This window comes from Micropterus dolomieu, linkage group LG11 (genome assembly GCF_021292245.1).
Source record: "Micropterus dolomieu isolate WLL.071019.BEF.003 ecotype Adirondacks linkage group LG11, ASM2129224v1, whole genome shotgun sequence".
Taxonomy (NCBI): domain Eukaryota; kingdom Metazoa; phylum Chordata; class Actinopteri; order Centrarchiformes; family Centrarchidae; genus Micropterus; species Micropterus dolomieu.
The window spans coordinates 7,165,084-7,185,973 of NC_060160.1; the positions used below are offsets into that span (position 1 = coordinate 7,165,084).

The 20,890-nt window shown below is 40.1% G+C and overlaps 1 protein-coding gene across 2 annotated transcripts in view; it reads right to left on the reverse strand.

Moving 5' to 3' along the window:
• Nucleotides 1–16,821, reverse strand: part of pacs2 (phosphofurin acidic cluster sorting protein 2) — a 67,494-nt gene extending 50,673 nt beyond the window's left edge. For both annotated transcript variants that reach the window (XM_046062295.1, XM_046062294.1), the window contains exon 1: nucleotides 16,463–16,821. In XM_046062295.1, the coding sequence (XP_045918251.1) occupies nucleotides 16,463–16,581 (119 nt within the window). In that variant the 5' untranslated portion in view covers nucleotides 16,582–16,821. The remainder of the gene's footprint in view (nucleotides 1–16,462) is intronic.
• Nucleotides 16,822–20,890: the final 4,069 nt, after the last annotated feature.

Consider the following 20,890-nt stretch of genomic DNA (forward strand, 5'->3'; position numbering starts at 1 on the left):
ACCCTAAGGATTCAGACCATCTCTCATGCACTGAAACTCAACCATGAAATTCCCCACACAAGCCTCCTCAACTCCACCTCCGCCTTCTTGCCCCCTGTCGTCCCTAACGTCACTTTGACAGCTCAATAATTGACTGCTTATGTTTTATTAATAGGGAGAGCCATTAGGCCACTGAGAAACGTCTGGGGTTCGGTCTGCATACTCTCCAAGACAAAGCACTGCCTGCCCTCAGATCAGACACCTCCTCTTTCTTTTTGTCTCATATTTTGGCATCTGCTCAATGTTTCACTGTGCAATGGCTTCTTGATTAGCCTTATACACAACAGAGGTGTCCTCCCTCAGTGTCATTGTGGTGTTTCCCACAATGCAAAGGTAACACTATCATCACCGCTGACAAAATGAGTGGGTTCTTTTCAAAACACCTTCCAAAAATGTCTTCCTTTTTGGGAAGAAATATGCTTTAATCTTATCTAGATGCCTCTGCAGTCTTCTAAGAAGCTAAAGATATCAAACCATATCAAAAACTTTTCTCATGATCAAAACGCAAATATCTCATTATCTCAAGATAACTAATTCAATGTTTTGCCAAGATCCAAACTTGACAGCCTCATTGATGTTACTCAATTTAGTCTGACAGAGGAGAGAAAGACAGAAGATAAAGACAGCGACTGATCAAAAGATCAAATTTTACATTAATCTCTGATACAGGCTGAAAGACAAGAGGTCACTGTCCATAAAGTATGGGGGGCCCCGGAGGACAGAAGCAAAGATGATTTCTTCTTAAACAATCCTCGTGATTGTACAAGATCATAAAACTATAATTTTTGTTAACAACTTTACGTGAACAACACTAAGAGTCTACAGCCATGCTAAGCACAGCGATGCTTTCTAAATGCTAACATCAACATGCTAACATGCTCACAATGAAAATGCTAACATGCTGATTTCCGCCTTCACCAAATTAGTTTACCATGTTATCATACTAACCTTTGCTAATTAGCAATAAACACAAGTAGAGCTTAGACTTAGGGGAATGCCATTGGCTTTGTCATAAACCAAACTATTAGACATATTAGTAAGATTTTTGCCCCTGATGATGATGCTAGTTGAGAAGTTAAAAGTTATTACTATTCATCGTGAAGGGAACATGAAAGCATTCCATCCAACTGTTGAAACATTTCAGTCAAATCCACAAATGGGAGCTTCATGGTGGCGCAAGCAGAAAAGTCAGGTTCTCCCCAAAGTCAGAATGATTCACCCGCTGGGAACTATGAATGTCTGTAGCAAATTTTGTGCCAATCCAATGAGAAATATTTCGACTGAGTGAAGACTCGCTGGTAGTGGTAGAGGAGAAATGAAAACATCAACATTACGACTCATCCTCTGGACGTTTGTAAGAAGTGTCATGGCAGTCCATCCAACATCCTACAGCTCCCCTAGGTGAGTTTGTAATCAAAAGCACAAATTAGTCTCAATGAGATTTTATGAGCTACTAAGAGATAATGAGAGATAAAAGATATGGCAGCAGCCTAGTATTACTAAATAATGCACTGCTTGGCATAAAAATACATTTATTGGCTCGACACTGACTAGTTCTCCACCTTACCAGCAAAAGTCAATAAACAAATGTTTATTAGTGAATCTTAATAACAGTATTGAGCAGGCTAACTTGTCTGAACTCTTTCTTGAGTGAAAACACAAAGATCAATAGCAGTGTCATTCTCGCTCAGTCTGTGTAAACTGGCTGACGGTGGTTTATTGCCTTTAGTACCTGCAGACCCCAGAGATGCTGAATGACATCCCACTATAGCAGAAAAGGGAGGTTCATCCTCCAATAAAAGGCTATTATTGAAAGTGCATTCACGCAAACACAGACCTTCAGCTTTATGTTTCCATACGTTTGTCCTACAGACTTTCTCAAGCTGATCAGATGAACAGGTTTCTGCAGGGATGAAGACAGACTGAGGATGAGCGTCAGTGGGCTATAAATAAAGGATTTAATATAAAGTTTAATATACAGATTCTGGAAAACAACTGTAATGTAATATTCACTGTTGACTATTGTTTTATAATATATGATCTAGACATTTTATTTTTGGCCAAGCTAGCTGCGTGGCTCTATGGATGGCAGCCCACCAACAACGGATGGATTACTATAACATTTAGAACAGATTTTAAACAGACAAATCCTAACAACTTTGGGGATCCCCTGATCTCTCATCTAGCACCTTCATCAGGTCAAATTTTAATTTGTCCATTAATTTAGTTTATCAGCCTCAGCTGCACTTTGTGTTTAGTGCTAATTAGCAAATGCTAGGATACTACGCGCTAAACTAAGATGATGAACAGGGTAAACATTATACCCGCTGTGCCTCAGTGCAGTCTTATAGAGCTGCAGAATAGCGTGGCTGCAGAATCATGAGGGCAACACACAATGTCTGAATCTAGCACACACCAAAACACATAGGTTTCTTTTTTCCAGTTATTATTTGGGAATTTTAGGTCTTTATTAGATTAGATTATTAGAAAATAATGGAAAGATGATGGAAATGAGGGACAGAGATGCATTTGAACCTGGAATTCGCAGTTCTTTGTTGGCCTTTTAACCCCTAAGCCACGGGGACGCCACTGCTTTCTTTTTAAGCCCACCCACTGGTGACTCACAGCAACACATACCTGCATGTGACAAAACACCGGCAACACTTTTCAACCTGCAATGACACGTGTTCTGTTTCACAGGATTGACCCAAACAACCAATTCTCCTCAGTTTGACACATCCTGGTTACTGTGCCTTGACTACTTCTTCTGCCTGTATATATTTGTCTGATGTGTGTGCTATGGACGTTACACATCAAATGACATGGACAAACTCAGATGCGTGCTTCAACTCAAACACCTGAAGCAGAAATTGAAATTTGGATGGAAACATTATAAACATGCATCCATGCATGCAGCTTTTAGGGATTCTGCTTGTCAAAACAACATATTTGTGACTATAAAAAATAATCGAAATAAAAGCGGATTACCTTGAAACCTTCATGTTCAGTGCAGTGCATAAAAGCTGCAAATGCACTCAATAGCTTTTTCTCTTTTGTGAATTGCAATGTGTGTATGTATAAATGAATACTTCACATTTTCAACTAAAGAGGAACCAATTACCTGCAACAAAATTAGACAAAGGTCGCTCTGCAGCCTTGGTTTTGCTGTCTTAATTGGCTTTTTATCTGTATTACCCCAAAACATCCACATTAACTTCCTGTGATGATTAGACGTACTTTAATTTCACACACAGCTGAATTATTTCTGAAGCTTGCCGAAGACAGCAATGTGTTCACTGCACTCAGTGGGACACACAAATAACAAGCTGTTGAATACTAAAGAGCCATCCACAAAGAGAAAGCTTGATAATCAAATCTGCCCACTTCTGCCCTGTGCCAGACATCCTTGGCCATGGTATCTGAAGGCAGAATGAGGGAGGAGAGGTAGAGCGAGAGAAAACACTGGTGCAGCTATGACGTAGAGCTACGTTCACAAAACCAGAAGAAATCTTTTTTTATGTATAATGAATGCAAACCATTAAAAATGCATGACAGGGAGACATGAATTCCATTTCCTCGATCAGCTCAGAGTAAGAGTGACCTAGAAACAATTAAAACAACAATGGATACTGAAACCGATTTTATCTCCTGGGAGTTTTGAATATGTCTGTGGTTACACAAGAGTATTTGTGTTTATTAGAGAGAAAAAGAGAGGTGTATGTCATAAAAGACAGACGAGGTAAGTATGTAGGTTATGACTCGACACTGAGGTCTGCAGTTATACCAGCTAACGCACATAGAGGCAGGCAAAGAAACATCAATCAGCCAGCCATGACCCAAGTAGTTGTTTTATGTTTCGAACGAAAGTGCAGAGAATCTAATCCACTTAAGAACACAAAATGATCCGTGCCCTCTGAGAGCCCGGGGGGCCACAGCAGAAACTGGAATACAAATGAGAGCTTTGTATGCAGCGATCTGCAGCACGCCACTCCACTCTGCTCCACCCATGGTGTCTGCTGACGGCTGGACACCCACTTTAAATCATCTCTACGCTAAAAAAGCATGGCATTTTCAGCTTGTCTGTGCCCAGTGTTCATATTCAGGACTTTTTAAATCATTATGAGGCTAGACGTTCATGTGCGGTCACTTCGTCCAACCAGAAATACTCAAACTGTCAGATTAATATAGTGATAAAAATTTACATATGTTTGTTCCTGAAATACTGGTTGGTTCAGTCTGACATGTTGGTATATATCTGATTATAATATGGAAACTGTATGCTATGAATCTACACTACATTGCCAAAGGTATATGGACACCAAAAATGTGAATGTTGTCATTCCAAAACCATGGGCGCTAATATGTGAAACCTTGCTGCTTATCTTTGTCCTGAATACCTTGGGCTTTTTTGGAAAAGTATTCATTTCACATTCATCATTTTGAATAGTACCAGTGTTACTGCAAGTATATTTACATAGTAATGTTCACATTCAGTACAAAACCTTTTGCCGGACATTCGATAGTCACTTAACAACTTGGCTCTTCCAAGTTTTCTTCTACAACATCAACTTCAAGTATTAACAATTGAACATGGGAAGCTTTCACTTTAGACGAAACAAAGGGTTGCAGGAGTGGGTGAGAGGAAAATAAAATAAAAAATCAAGCAACAAGCGTGTTGTAAGGTGCAATAAAACAGTAAAAGACATGGTAAATTCTCACTCATTTCTCCCATTCCCTCCTCTATCAATTCAGCTAAAGTCTGACCTTACACATTTGAAGTGGCATTTTCTTTTCACCATGTTTTCACATTTCCTTGACCAAACAATTAATCGAACAATCAAAAAATAATCTGCAGATTAATCAATAATGAAAATAATCATTAGTTGCATTCCTAAACATACCATCTTCATCAGGCCAATCAATACATTTTTAAAAAGCCCGATGTGAAAACTGACCTCCTTAAGTTTCATTTTGAGCCGTGATGTCTGAGTAAAACATTTAGACTAAAGGTGGATTAAAACAAACAAACAGCCGGTACTTCAGATCCAATTACAGCAGGATCTGAAGTGTCCTAGATAATGATTTTCATACCAGACTAGAGTTTGTTAAAAGGACTTATAAAGCTCTTTTGTCTGAGTAATTATAGAGCCGTCTGTAAATGAACTATGCAGTCACAACAGTGAAACCACATCTGCACACATCTCTGTGTTGTTTAGTTGAAGAGCCCTTAGGCAGGATCTCTCATAGTTGCTGTGACAGGTTTTTGCATTATAGGGCGGCTAAAAATGGTCATGCAGAGCACTCTGTCCATTTATGTCTATTGACTTAAGTGGCTAAAAGGGTCACATTTCAGACACCTAGACCTATACTAATCTGATGGTCTGGTAAAGGTCTTTATGAACGAAATGTTAGTCTGAAATTTGTGGCTCCAATGGATGTTCTGTTTACTGAAGTAGATTTTAAAGCCCATTTTAAAAGAATACTCCAAACCTATGATTTGGAAAAATCCTCACCACCTTCAAAGGATGGGGGCATGGACGCATCAGTCAAATTAAATATATTTACACGCTTGTAACATCTTAAAATGCCAGATTTTAACGTGTTAAGTTGCAAAAAAAAGTAGCATGCATGGGTGTATAGAGAGAAACTATATGTTTTTGGCCAAGTGGCTCTCTGTTGTCAGCTTGGATTTACAACACTACACACAACATACTAATATCAGCTAGTTAGCATAATCTCTGAAAATTTAACATAATCCACTTCTCCTGTGTCAGTTTGTATACTCAAATACGTTCCTCAGAGACACATTTTGGCAACTGTATTTTTAACATATTGAGTATACATTTGGACAAAGAGTTGTTTGTGAACTTTTGTTTTGTATTCTGATGCTTTCTCCTCACCTAAGGTGCCTTGCCACTTGGCTCAAGGAAGCCCAATGGAGTCACATTCATACTGGTTTAAGAAGTTTGTATTGTGATTTTGACACTTTTTCTCACTGTGAAGCTGGGCACCTTTTTGGAATCCACTGTTACTGGTGTGAATTCAAGTTACAGCTAGTTTTCAAAGCCACCTTTCAAGCCTGCATGTTTTCAGTGGAGTATTCCTTTGTTTTTAAATTTTATTGAGACACTTTGAATGCAGTGAAGAAGAGATTGTGGTGAATGCCTCTGATCTGTCTGAGTTACATGTGGTTAACCACCACACAATTTTAGACAACAAGCTCTGTGTTTCTGACCAGTTTAAGGCTGCAGCTCAGCTCATGAGGTCGCACATCACACGGTAACCCATTTTTCCGGTCTATTCTTTTAGCTGTAACCAAAGCTTTTAATATCAGCTGTCTGCTAAAACAAATATGGATTAAAGAGACAGTGAAGCTCTATTTTAGAGACAGGTCACATGCAAAACATAACTCCTTTCTTAGATTTACATAAACAGAGCTACTGGGGAACTATTCAGTTACCAGACCTGACTGGATGTGAGGTTAGGTGCTTCTCTTACAACAAATCATCTGAGTCATTTATTTTCATTAATAAAATCTCTACAACTTTAGTTGAAGTAAGTATTGCAGCAGATTAGTTGGACCACGCTGCTGTGGCTTGCTCAGCATCTGGGAGGCCAGAAAGGTTATGTTTACTAGGCTTGTAAAGCAACGCTTATTTCTGACTGGCAGCGATAATGAATGCTCATTTCAACAGTCATCCAGGGGCAGAGATGAAAGGTTTTAGCTGCCGATGCCAACCTCAGGATTTTCGCTGTGTCCATCTGTCCAGCCAATACATCAGGGAGGAGTCCGGTGGAAACAGGAGGTCATATGACTCAGCCACCCAGGAGCTGGGCGCCAGACGTGGCACAGCAGCTTTCCTAATGACTACAATATGTTAAACCTTCTAAGCTCTACTCCCAGCAGCAAGTTTTCTAAAAGGAACCTGACCTACATTTCTCCTCCATGCTCTGAATTCAGAAAAAGTTCTTTAAGTCTCAGTGAAGGCAGAACTGAAATAGCAGCTCCCCCTTTTCACACTGCCTGCTGCAGGAGGCAAGCCCGCAATCCAGCCTACAAGGCCTTCATGCAATTATCCAAAACTGCGAGAATGAAATGGTGTATTTATGGAAGATTACACAAAATGCACCGACAATGATGAGGAATACATTTTCAAGGAAGGCGGTTTTTTTGAACAGGCATTTAAGGCATTACTTAGATACCAATCTGGGACAAAAACACATATGCACAACATTAATAATCAACTACAAATGCTTGATATACCGGATGCTTTTTCCATTACCACAGCCACAAAGTGCAAAATAATACAAATAAACCGTTGCTATGGAAAATCAGTGAATAATGTATTACAAGGATTTCCCTGGAAGTCGATGTTTGGACACACAAATCATAACAACAGCCGCACTGGCACTATGACTGTGTCAAGGAACAATAACTCCACTCTGTGCAGGAATTCACATTTCCACAGGCCAGAATAATCAATATGAGAGTGAAGGAACAAATCAAGATGTCAGGAAATAAATCAAAAAGTGGCACTCTTATAATAACACCAACTAAATACCTCAAGTGCAAAATGTAAATCTAAAAAATGTTAGATTTACGACATCCAATTGAGGCTGATAATATAGCAGCTGCATCCCTAGTGTGGCAGGTAGAAACAATCATCCAGGAAAAAACATCCACGTTATTGATTTTCTGTGCATTGGTGCGACATTAAAGATTAAAGGGATGTTTCTGCTAATGAAAGACAGGATCGAACATTCACGCGATTCATTTTCATAACAACAACCAAAGCAAATTTTGTCCATAAAAACATTTAAAAAAAGAAGACAAGTTTTAAAAACACATTATTAAATCGCAGCACTAGAAACATCACTTTTCCTTTTGACTACACTAAGCCTCAACAGTTTCAGGGCTGCCTTGATATAATCTCATCTACATCTGGCACAAAGTTTTGACAAATCTCTCTGCCTTTTTAGCCCGTTAACCTCATTTTCCTGCATTACTACCTCCAAAAGAGCTGGAACATGTGACAAAGTAAACAGGTCCCAGGATGAATCTAACTGAGCTATTTCAATCATTTGAGCTACATTTAGAAATAAGACCACCCCTGCAGCAAACAATCACATTTTCACATCATGATGATCTTTAGAAATGTGATTTGTGGATTTAGTTTAATCAGTGAGGTTGACGTTCACAAAATTACACATAATCTGTAATTATGTCAGTGGTTATATTGTTGATGAAAGTCATGAGGTATGCATAATAACTGCTTGAAATGGATAAAAAGATAGATGTTGAAGTTCATTTTTGACCTTTTAAACAGTAAGATGAAAAATTCCACAGTGTGTTAAGAACATTTAACTGCATTTCATGGTCTTTTGAGCCAATTCCATGACAAGTGAACAAATCCATTACTAATGACGACAGTGAGGTGTGTTTGAAAGCTCTGGAAAAAGCTTGGAAGTAAATCTTAAATTAAGATGTTTGATAAATAAGCTGAAGTAGTTTTGAAGGTCACAAGTAAAACATTTTTTCATTACTAATTCCTTTCTAAGGATCAATAAATTGTTTACTCTTTAAACCGAACAGAAAAAGTGAAAACTACAAAAAACTACACTAAATTCTACCCGCACTGACATCTTCAAATATTATATATTATAATTATTCAATTACAATAACGTAAAACAGAGAAATGAAATCCACACATTTTAGAGGCCTGAAGCAGCGAATGTTTGTCATTTGTGTTTGATAAATTATTTTTAAAATTAATTTATTCTCAAACCCCACCTTTCGCCCGATGTCAGCTGGGATTGGCTCCACCCCCCCGCGACCCTGTACGCAGGATAAGCGGTTGAGGATGGGTGGATGGATTTATTCTCAAAATTGTTATTAATTATCTATCAATCGACAAATTAATAAATCAGCTAATCTCTTTCAAACATTAGACTTCCAACTTATTTTTATAAATGTTTTGGCAACTTGGAAGCAGTGTAACTAACTTTAAACATATAAAGTTGTTACGATGAAATAGTTGCTTATTTACTACACATCCACAAGATACGGAGCAACATTAGCATTCATTTGGAGCTGTGCTTCACTCTACCTGGTAAAAGTGAGTCAAATATTCCCTCCTTTTAGCTGTGTTCTGGTTTGGAAATATCTGGCTCTTTGGCTGCTAATGTTTTGTTATATTCACTAGCTAGTCGTTCACTTCTTGTTGTTCACCGTTTGGAGTGCGTTTGGTATTACACACTGTGTTTTTATAGCTTTTTCACTGAAAATAAAACAGCTGCCTACAGCTGAGAGCAACAACGCTAATGAGAACGGGGAGAGTGAATCAAAACCGTAAAGTCATGGGCCATATAACCAAAACATTAAGCTGAACGACGCTAATACAATGTGTGGAGAGCTACAGAAAAAGGGGATAATTATCAGAGAGTAACACATTTTACGTTACTTTTTCCATTTGTAATCCAAATATTTTTAAATAGAGTAGTGCTGCTTTAATGAAGAAACATAACATTTGAAAGCTTTTGAAATTCCAGCAACTAGGGCTCGGCACATTATAAAATAATCTGTAAAATACTGAAATATAAATTATTTATTATTCTCTGTGGATAGTGGAAGCAAACACTGAGGCATTACATTTTACTGTGCCATTTTTGCTGATGAATGAAACCTCACTGTTTGATATCTTAATAGTAAGCTGTTGGCTTGTGTCGGGTCCAGCTGGATGCCATTTAGTCTGCTCTGCCTCACCCTGAGGTCTATTTAGACTAAAAGACCCAGTGAAGATGAGGTTATGCCCCCGGACTGAACATTTACAGTGACACACAAATTGGCGACGGTTGGTTTAGCTCTGCTGCATCAGAGTTGACATTTTCTTCCAAGAAGCGAATGTGCTGCTGAATTGAAAGAGAAATGTCATTTTCCACTGTATTCTCAAGCGTAACATGTGCGGCCATTTTCCAATTAGTATGAATTTAATTTGGGGAGCGTATGCTAATAACATGTCCGCGCTGTAGATCCACATAGAATTTGCACAGTAATTGAGTTGTAGCTCTGAAGCCCAAAAGTATTAAACTCCTCAAACACAAAATTGGCCTCTAATCTTTTTTTTGCTATTTTCACAACCTTTATTCACACAAAGAAGATACACTCCTTTCTACGTCCCTGTGCTGTTTCTTAATAGCTGCAAATATTAAACTGACTACATGAAAGCATCCTTGACACCACCTGGGTAAAACCAGTAACCATTTACAGTAATCCCAAACTCATTTTGCAAAAAGGCAGTGAATTAAAACAAGATCTGAACATATATTATCAAACACTGTCTTTGGGGTAATAATAGGAGAGCACAAAAAACAGGCAGTCAGACATAGTGCTGCGCACCGAGGCGTGAGGAAAGTCAGCTGGAGGTAAAATGGATCTGCCTGCAGAGTCACAAAGCATCTCCAATGTGTACGTGTGTGTGTGTGTGTGTGTGTGTGTGTGTGTGTGTGTGTGTGTGTGTGTGTGTGTGTGTGTGTGTGTGTGTGTGTGGAGTGAGGAGGCGACTGCCCTTTTCCGTCCTGCCCCGTCTGTCCTCCAGGACGTGCTGCATCAGCAAGATGGAGGAGGCTGGATATCTTACATAAGACCGTCTGATTTAACATTCAAAGAATATAGCAGGGAGATTCACAAAGACAAAGAGATCTGAATGAGAAACAAGTGTAACATGGTTTGAGTTTCCAGGCTGCTGCAGTGGTCCACCACTTTAGTCCAGACTGAAATATCTATTGGATGGATTGCCATGAAATTTGTTACCGGCATTCATGTTGCCCTTAAGATGAGTTGTAATAACTTCTGTGATCATTTAACTTTTCTTCTCGGCCATCGTCAGACCTTTAATTTGTCCAATAAGTAGATTTATAATCTAATACCTGCAAAACTAAAGACCTCCCCATCATCCTCAGCTGTACTTTGTGTTTAGTGCTGATTAGCAAATGTTAGCATGCTAACACCCCAAACTAAGATGGTAAATATGGTAACCATCATACCTGCTAAACATCCGCATGTTAGCATGCTGTTGTTAGCAATTAGCTCAAAGCACCACTAAGTGCAGCCTCACAGAGCTGCTGGCAAGGCTGCAGACCCTTAGTTTTGTATAAACTCCAAACCATTGGTACAGAACAGGCACTGAGTACAGGACACAACATAAAACAATGAGAGGCTTCAACTGCCTCTCATTCATCCTACTCTAAATTCTCACAGTGTGAGCATCCCAGGCAGCCAGGGTACAAAAGAGCAAGTGTCTCGCTGCTGCTCAAAGCGACATCTCAGCACTCTCGCCTCCAACAGGCCCAAATATGACAGCCTACTGGGTCCAGCTGCCACTCGAGGGCCCGTTCAATCCCGGCTCTGTCTCTGCGATTGGCCCCATCGCTCGCAGCACTTAGCCTCACGCCTGTGGGATGATGTGCAGAAATGCAACTGATGCCCACTTCAAAAATACCAAGATGAAACACAGCTTCTTGCCCATGGCTCTTAAGATCAGAAAGGCTTAGGCGGTAACATCGCCAGCGTGATTGATTTTGCACGCAGGATCGAGGGCTGAAGTGGCTCTTAGAAGACACGTCCATCTTTGGGAATAAATGTGAAATTATTGGAACACATTCAGACACACTGAGCAATGAAAAGGTGCACTTGGTGCTCATTCAAATGCCTCTCAAGATGAGGTGGCAGAACATAAAAGTACATTTCACCTTCACACTCAGGTGTGTCAGACAGACACTTAGGTAGGCTGCTGAGGAGTATAATAAGGACAACCCTCAGTGTACCCTTCATGTGCTTCACATCATGACTTAACACTATGAGCAGCAGTGGACCAGATCCTCATAAACTCTCTGTGCTGCCTTATAAAAAAGGTGCACATGACGACATTTACATTTGCACCTAAATCTGACATCTGGATTTCCAGACTATATGCAATTATCATTCAACCACCCTCTAAGATAGGTGAATAAGGGCCCTCCCTTACCTATGACAGGTGATTATTAAACATCTCAGCGTGGAGCGGCATGTGTCCTGAAGTGACTCTAGGAAACGTGAGATCAGTGCAGAGGCAGCACTTCTACAAGCCTCCCAGCCTAATAGCCTTGGGCTTCAGAGACCTCCGAGCCACAGCGAGCAGGCGTTCATGGGGGCATGAAGAAATTACAGGATAAATTGATAAAATCAGGAGAGGAACACAGTGTACTGGTTCAATTCAAAAAATATTACCTGGTCCCTTAAGACATACAGTAGTTTGCCTGAGTGTTATAACAGTGATAATCCCAAGCAAGGTCAACAGATCCCGGGAACGGATTAAGGCACAATGACTTATATACAGCGTGGATCAAATGAATATAAACTCTCATATTGACAAAAGTATGGCTTGCTATTAGAAACACAGGGCATCTATGTTTTGGTCTAAACCTGGATCACCACAAGGATGGGGATATGTTACTACAGCAGGCCCTCTACAACCTGGAATATGTTGTCTCACCTCACACCTTCCCATCTTATCATTACAGACTCATTGGCTACTCCACTATCCAGCTACTTAAGTATTGCTTACCCTTAAAAACCCAGTCATTGTAGCTTTATGTTTGCTTGTATATTAAACGAAATCTATCTACATCCATGACCTGACAACTCACACTGATGAAGTAAAAGCAATGGTCAGAAATTGTGGGAAATATGCTTTTTTCTTCTTTCTTGAAAAGAAAAATCAATACTTCTCTCATATCTGTCAGTTAAATATGAGCCATGAAATGGTTAGCTTAGCATAAAGACTGGAGGCAGGGGGAAACAGTTAGCCTGGCTGTGTCTGAAGGTAAAAGCCGCCTACCAACTCCTCTAAAGCTATCGTTTGTTTAATCTGCCCAAAAAACAAAACGTAAAAACCTCAAGTTGCAGTTTTATGATGGGGTCATGCGGCAGAATTTTCTTGGTCTAGAGCAGCGGCTATCTGGAGTTAATCTGTCTCCCGCTTCATATTTAATGAACAGATCTGAGAGTGGTATTGATTGCCTCATCCTTGGCAAGAAAGTGAGTTTCCTAAAATGTTGAATTATTCTTTTAAAACAGCAGCACAGCACTTACCAACGCTGCTGCTGGCACAGACATTATTAAATTATGACTCAAGATACATTTTTACAGTTTTTGTCTCATTACAAACTAAGGACTCAGCATGTTGGGGATGATCTGCTTCTGATGAGCATCAATTTGACTGTGTAGGACCGCGTGACTCATAAAATAGAGTAAATTAAATGTGTGAAAACACTGATTGTGCACAATTTTGAGCAATAACTTCTAGTGCTTTGCTAAAATCTGCAAAAAGATTCTCCCATGTGTGTCCTCCACTGCGAGTACCTCTCAGTCCTCTTAATAAAAAACAATATTAAAGGTGCCCTATGGAGAGTTTTCTTGCAAGTTTACGTTCAGTGCTCAACAAAAAAAATTGTGTGCCTCCTTGCGGGCTAACAAACATGTCTGCTAGCCAATCTTCTTCTTCCCTGCCTTTGTTGATGTACTGTTGCATTTCCTCCACCTGTACATCAGTGGAATAATGTGAAGCTTTTGGCAGGAATGTGTATTGCATGTGTGTGCACAAGATTAAAAAAACAGGGACACATCATTTAAAAAAAACGCTTCATTACACTGCTAGAGCTCAAACACTCCGCAGTTTGGATGCTTTAAGAGAAGCGAGCTAACTTCTCTGCTGAAAAATGTTTAAAAAAGGAAAAAATTCTCTGCCCTGTGAAGATGGACAGCCTGTTTGTCTGTCTGTTTAGCCACCTTGAGAGGCTGCATCACTGAATGAGACAGTTGATTTGACATCTGGTTAACAAGCTGACTTCCTCCTGTCTAAACTCTGACAAACAGCAGTCAATAGAAAGCTGCAGTGATCTTGACTGGCAGTTTCCTTCACACAAGAAGTGAGATGACTTTGCTGAGCCCCATTCACACCAACTCACTCCCTCATTTAAAATAAAGTAGATCTCTACAGTCAAGCAGCTTCATGTGATGGCCTACACTGTTCGTGTGGTCATGACACACAAGCAGGGTCACCGGGGGATTAAACCTGCGTTTTAGTTACAGGAACCTTTTTATCTACTTGTCCACTCTGCTGAATAACATCCCAGCTACGCAATTCCTGAAAATGAAGTAGTCTTATTTCAGCTAAAAGCCATGTAATGTACTACCCACTGAATTAGTATTAACTTAAGAGGATAGAGAGATGTTAAGGAGAGACTGTCATCACTTTAATATAAATAAATAAAAACACACATATACTCCCCTAACCCCCATATTAATTACAGCTTCTCCACAGGCTGACAGCTGCTGACCAAGTCTGACAGCAGGTATTAGTCAAGTGGGATTTAAACCACAAAGAAAAATGAATAATCCAAGCCTGAATATTCATTAGATTTCAATATGCTCTCCAGAAACACTAGGGGTCTTGGGTCTTTTTTCTGACCTTTTCCAGTGAGGTTTTAGCTAAGTTTAAAGTGCTAAAGAAAAAGAACCTTGCATGGAGCTGCAAGGTTAATGAGAGAGTAACGCCTGCATGCTGACTCCAAATGACAAATTACTTTAAATAGATCTGAATCTTCAGAATGTTTAAAAATGGATACAACACCCAGAGGTATGTTTTTACATCTCCCAAAAGAGTCCTACATCTAGTATTGATGTCTTGTTTGTCTCATGACTCAACATGCATTTCAGGAAAATAGACAGCGGATACAAGTGTGGTGCCTCTTTTTTTTTCATTTATACTATTCAATGCATGAAAAACATCTGACATAACCAGTAAGTGTCTGAAAGCTAATTTTCTGTAATTGCTTAACAAGGTTACAGGACAATGTGGCTAATTTTAATATTAAGAAAGGTTTCAGATAGAACTAGATTACACAGCGCGCTTAAAGACCCAGAGAATATGGGCTAATGCGATTATTCTCATTATTGATTATTCTGCTGGTTATTTTGTTGCAAAAATGCCCATCACAAGTTCTCACAGCCCAAGATGACGTCCTCAAATTGCTTGTTTTGTCTGACCAAGAGTCCAAAAGTCAAAGATATTAAATTTTCTAAATGAAATGAAAAGAAGAAGCTGTAACCAGAAAATGTTTTCACCTTACTGATAAATTTTCTGTCACCTGAATGTTTATTGTTTCAGCTCCAATTTCTGATTTTATTTTGAATAGTGTCTGTTATAGACCAGATGGACAAACAATGCAAACAAACGCTGATGAAGAAAAAGCTAGTAAAAGGACCACAAGTTAGCTCTGTTTTGTAAAAGTAATATTTTCAAGATAAAGAATGAAATTATACGCAATGACAACACAGACAAGAAAGAACTCCTTTGAGAGAAAACGATAAGTTGAATAATAGATTTCTCGTTAAACAAAAAGTTAATCTGCAAAAATGTTGATAGTCAATTAATCGTTTATTATGCAAAATTCCAAACTTTTAATAACTCTAGCTTCTAAACTGTGAGGATATGCTGCTTTTCTCTGCTTCGTGTCACTGTAAAATGAATATCTTTGGATTCTGAAGAGTTGGTCTAATAAATGAAAAAACTCATTTGATGACATCACATTGAGCTTTTGGAAACATTATGAGCATTTCCCATTGTTTTCTGACATTTAAAAAGACGAAACAATTAATAGATTAACCAATAATGAGAATAATCGTTAGCTGCAGCCCTACAGTGGAAATCATAACAGCTTCTGAGCTCACCTTAAGAAACCCATCTCCATGACACAGATGAAGGTTGTGCCAGAAAAAAAGCTACTAACTGAATCTGGAGTCTAATAATGGCCTACCAGCCTAACCTGAGCAATACATCACAATTTGGCACCAGGGGCTTTCAGTGTGAGCACAGCCTCTGAGTCTCTGGGGGTCACAGGAGCCAAATGGTCTCCATGGTGCAGCCTGGCACAATGATCTGGCATAAAGCTGGTTATCTTAACAGCTGGGTGGGTGATTATGAGCATTCAGGGTTTTTAACACAAAGTATATCTGAAGAATAAACACCTTTACAGCCTGATTTAACACTGCACCAACCATGGAGCTGGATAATTTGTTTATGAATTGGTCTTTGTTTGTGTTGGTGCCTGTTTGTCAAATGGGGCTCCCCAACCAGAAACCATACAGTAATTTACCCACCTTTTTGTATTTTATTTACCACTATCTTTAAACAATGCATATAGCAGAATGAGCATTATGCCATTGCAGGGCCTGCATGGGCATCCACTTGGCATGATAATTCATCTAGCTGGTGGTAAGCCGCTGTGCAGCTGGAACGTTAGCAATCCGACAAATGACAGCCTAAACGTCTGGCGCATTGGAAACGCAGGCTCTAAAGTTTAAAAGGACGGTGCAATGCCTTACCTCGGGATGCAGTTAGGGGAGGATCCATCTATCTCCCATGTTGCAAAGAGGTTCATGGGCACCGGTCTGTTGAGAGCCCCGCTGCCGGGGAAACTCAATCTGCCACTTCTCTCCGCCATGGTCCGGGTTGCGGGTGGGACTGTCCGACACCGAGGTGGGGATTTGTCAACAATACACCAGTGCTGGTCGTGTGTGTGTGTGTGTGTGTGTGCGCGCGCGCGCGTCTGTGTCCGTGAAGTAAGTTAAAGCCGTGACACGCTCACGTTATTGCGATGTGGACGGCGGAGGACGAGCTCATTTCTCCGTCCTTGTTAAGCCGGGCAGGTCGGTGTGGTCCTCTGTGCCGCGGAGGAACTGCAGTGGGAGAAGCGCATGAGTGAACCGACCGACCGCTGAGCTTGTTGTGCCTACCACGCTGCTCCGAGAGTATGAGGGGTGACTAGTGCCACACAAGCGAGGGGGGTGCAAAACGAGTTTTTTTATTTTGGCAATAGTAGGGATATACAACTTAAAAAAGTTTGTATTATGTAGGTCTATTTATTTTATATAAGTATCTCCCACAGCTACCTAAAGCTCCTTGGACCTCACCAAGGGTGGTGATGGTGCAGGAGACCTGGGTTTACTTGGGTTTACTGTGACACATCCACCAATGTGTCCCTGAGCAAGACTTAGACTTAACCCGTAGTTGCTCCAGGGGCGTGCGACCTCTGATATATATATGTAGCAATCGGAAGTCACTTTGGATAAAAAGCATCAACTACCTGACTTTTTATTTTTTAAACCTCCACAGGGCAGCTGGATGATCCCCTCTAGATATCAGAATTCACCCCATTTATGCCTGGTATTGAAATGTGGTCTGCTGTGATTCTCTATCCAGTTAATAAAACAATCTGGTCCTGCTTTTTTTTTTTTTACCTTTATTTATTGAGGGGAGCTTCACTGAGAGCTCTCTTTTGCACATAGTTACACATTCACACCTGGAAGCTGGAGGTTATGGGCCTTGCTCAAGGGCACCTCAGTGGTGGTAAATGAGGGAGGGCAAGCACTGCTTGGTTTACTTTCCACACCCAGATTTTATCCTGCCGGTCCGGGGACTTAACCGGCGACCTCCCGGTCACAAGCTCGCTTCTCTAACCTTTTCATTTCAACCTGCATGTGAGTAATTTGAGGTGGTTGCAAATCTGCCCCAGACTCCCTGAAAAAAATCACACAGTAAGTCGTTGTCCAGTTGACAAATTCTTAATTATTTATTTTATTATTAGTCCTCTTGTAAATGCACCCCACCACACAGTTATTTCTTACTTTATATCATTAATTTCCCACCTGTATTGATTTAATTTTTCACATAGTTCTGTTAATAACACATCTTTTGGTGCTTTCATGATACATAATAAACCCATAATTAGTTATTAGAGGTGTGTCTCTTTCAAGCTTCTTGCTTGCTATATTTTAGCTAGCTAAAAACAAATATCTGTGAACTCTAATGGTATGCTCTGTGTGGATGCCAGAGTGTTGTAGGCTACAGATTGTATTTACATCTACCTAAGAGTTAAATAAAATGTGAGCCCGACTACCTCCAGATGTGCTCAAGCAGATCCCATCACATGTTGCTAATGTTGGCTGTGTGAACACTCTGATGTGTGTGTGATGTATAGGCTTATTAAATTGTGATGGTGCCTGTTATGCACTCATTCTGCTGAATCAAAATCAGAATCAGCTGTAATGCCTGGCATGTGTACACATACGAAGAATTTGACTCAGGATTGTACATTGCTCATGATGCGCTTACTCATACAAAAATATAAAATCACAATAATAAAAATAAAATAAAATCAGACACAGACTTCAATGTAGACAACACAAATATACACACTATGAAAAAAAGCAATATAGACATATTGACAAACAGTGCAGTGAGCAGAGTGCAAAGGATGCAGGAATACATGTCGGAGGTGGATGTGATATACGGGTACATATACATGCATACATGTACACATGTACACAGTGCAATGAAGCGTAGTGCAAAAGATGCTGGAATAAATAAGTATAAGTGTTTTGTTCAGGAGTTATGACTTGAGGTAGGTGGACTGGTATTCTGTATCTACAATATGACAATATAATAGTATGAACAGCACTGACATAGAGAATGGTGAATAAATAATAAGTGGAGAGTTACTGGGTTATTGCACAAGAATTGTTCCTGACACCGTGAGTCAGAAATCAGCTGTTCATCAGAGTGATGGTTTATGGGAAGAAACTGTTCCTGTTGGTTTTGGCGTACAGTGCTCCATAACGCCTACCAGAGGGGAGAAGCTATAACAAATTGTATCCGGGGTGAGATAGATCTGCAGTGATGTTTCCTGCCTGTTTCCTGACTCTAGAAATGTATAATCTATGATCTTTTCTGCAGTCCTGACTGTCCGTTGTAGTCTGACCCTGTCCTTTTTGGTGGCAGATCCAAACCAGACAGTGATGGACGTGCAGAGGACAGACTGGATGATAGCTGTGTAAAAGTGGATCAGCAGGTCCTTAGGCAGGTTGAGCTTCCTGAGCTGGCGCAGGAAGTACGTCCTCTGCTGGGCTTTCTTGATGATGGTGTCCGTGTTGGGCTCCCACTTCAGGTCCTGGTAAATAGTGGATCACAGAAACCTGAAGGATTCCACAGCAGACACAGTGAGTATGTTGATGGGGGGCAGAGTTGGGGGGCTCCTCCTGAAGTCCACGATCATCTCCACAGTTTTGAGCGTGTTAAGCTCCAGGTTGTTCTGGCCACACCAGAGAGCCAGCTGATCTCTCTCACTCTTCAGCTAGACTAAGTAAGCATGTTATTTTTGTTTAAGAGCTGGAATGGTCATAGTAACTTTGCAGTACTATAGGAGAGGACATAAAATGTTGTGCTGTGTCAGGAAAGACCCTGTTATTACAAGATTATGTCATTATAATGAGAAACAGAGCATGTTTTGTTTTATGGTGGCCCTTATCTTCTGCCATAGACAGGTTCATTTGAACGACGCTGCTCTCGGCCGTCTTCAACTGACTTGTATCTCTGGCATCACACACCTCCCATACCTTTATCCCAACAACGTCATCGAAGGTCTCTCTCTCCGCGCTGCATTTTGCCGACTTTGTTGGCAGGTGCAGCCAGTGCAGGTCTGGGCGGATCCGTGTACACAAGCCGTGTCGCCAGATCGATTTCCCCAAATTATCACTGCACAGAAACACAGGAGCACTGCTACCAACTACACCACCTTTGCATGTCAGAGTGCTGCTTGTAAAATGGAAAATCTTCAGGGACACAAGTGTAGCAGTTTCACTTTCTCTCATTATGCAATTTGGTGTATTTTAATCAGCCACTTTTACTCAATGTTTTGATCTCACCTGGATTTTCAGGCACCTGCCCTGCTGATGTCATACTATTGATCACTCCTATTCAATATGCACAGCCAAGTATTCTTCCTAATATCCATCTTGATGACATCTTCCCACAAACAGGTACTGCCACCACGTGGTTAAAGGCGAACACGATTGAAATACTGAATGACCTGTTGTTCTCATGTACACACATTTCTATTAGTAAATATATTAAGATTTGCCAACTTAGAACAAGCCTGCAAACAACCTCGTTTAGCTCTTGCTTTTGGGAAGAGGAACCATTCACTATCAAGGTTTTCATGGACTGTATGGCATGGGCTTTAAGGATTAGTATAAGCTGCAGCATAAGCTGTTATCATAGCTTATTTATAAGAACTGTTTCATCAATGGGCCCTCCTTGCTTATACTATGTGTAGTGTCCTTGGAGACATGTGTTTCTTAAAGACATATATGCAGGGACGTGTACAGACATTTTGGGGGGCAGGGGCTAAAGTGAAAAATATATATTTTGAATAAATGACTGCACCAAGGAGAGGGACATTAAAAGTAATTGTTTAAATATGTTTTGTTTCACATGCAAAATAACTTTCAGCTTCAGACAGCCAAGCAACAGAATATTGAATTGCCTGACTACATTGATCAAATACATTGCTATTATAATTACACTTACCAAGTGCATACACACACACACACACACACACACACGACAGGGACTTATTTTCACAGGAGGACTGTCTGTATCATGTTAAGATATATCAGCATAAAACAAACTTATAGAATGGACAATTATTAGATGAGGAGCCTGCTGTCCAAATGATGAAGTTACTGTTTAAGGCAGGACACTTTTTTCATGTAGTGGTCAATTTTGAGATGGTGGTGTATTTTGCTTCCATGTCTTCTTTTACTCTAATGGAAAGAAAAACTACAAAATACACATTTAAATGGTTTGTTTTTAGGCCTTAGTACCTCCATCTGTTTGCATCTGTAGATTTCTTTTAAATGAACCAAAACCATCTAATCTGCATATTAAACGTAAAATTTCAGGGGAAAAGACTC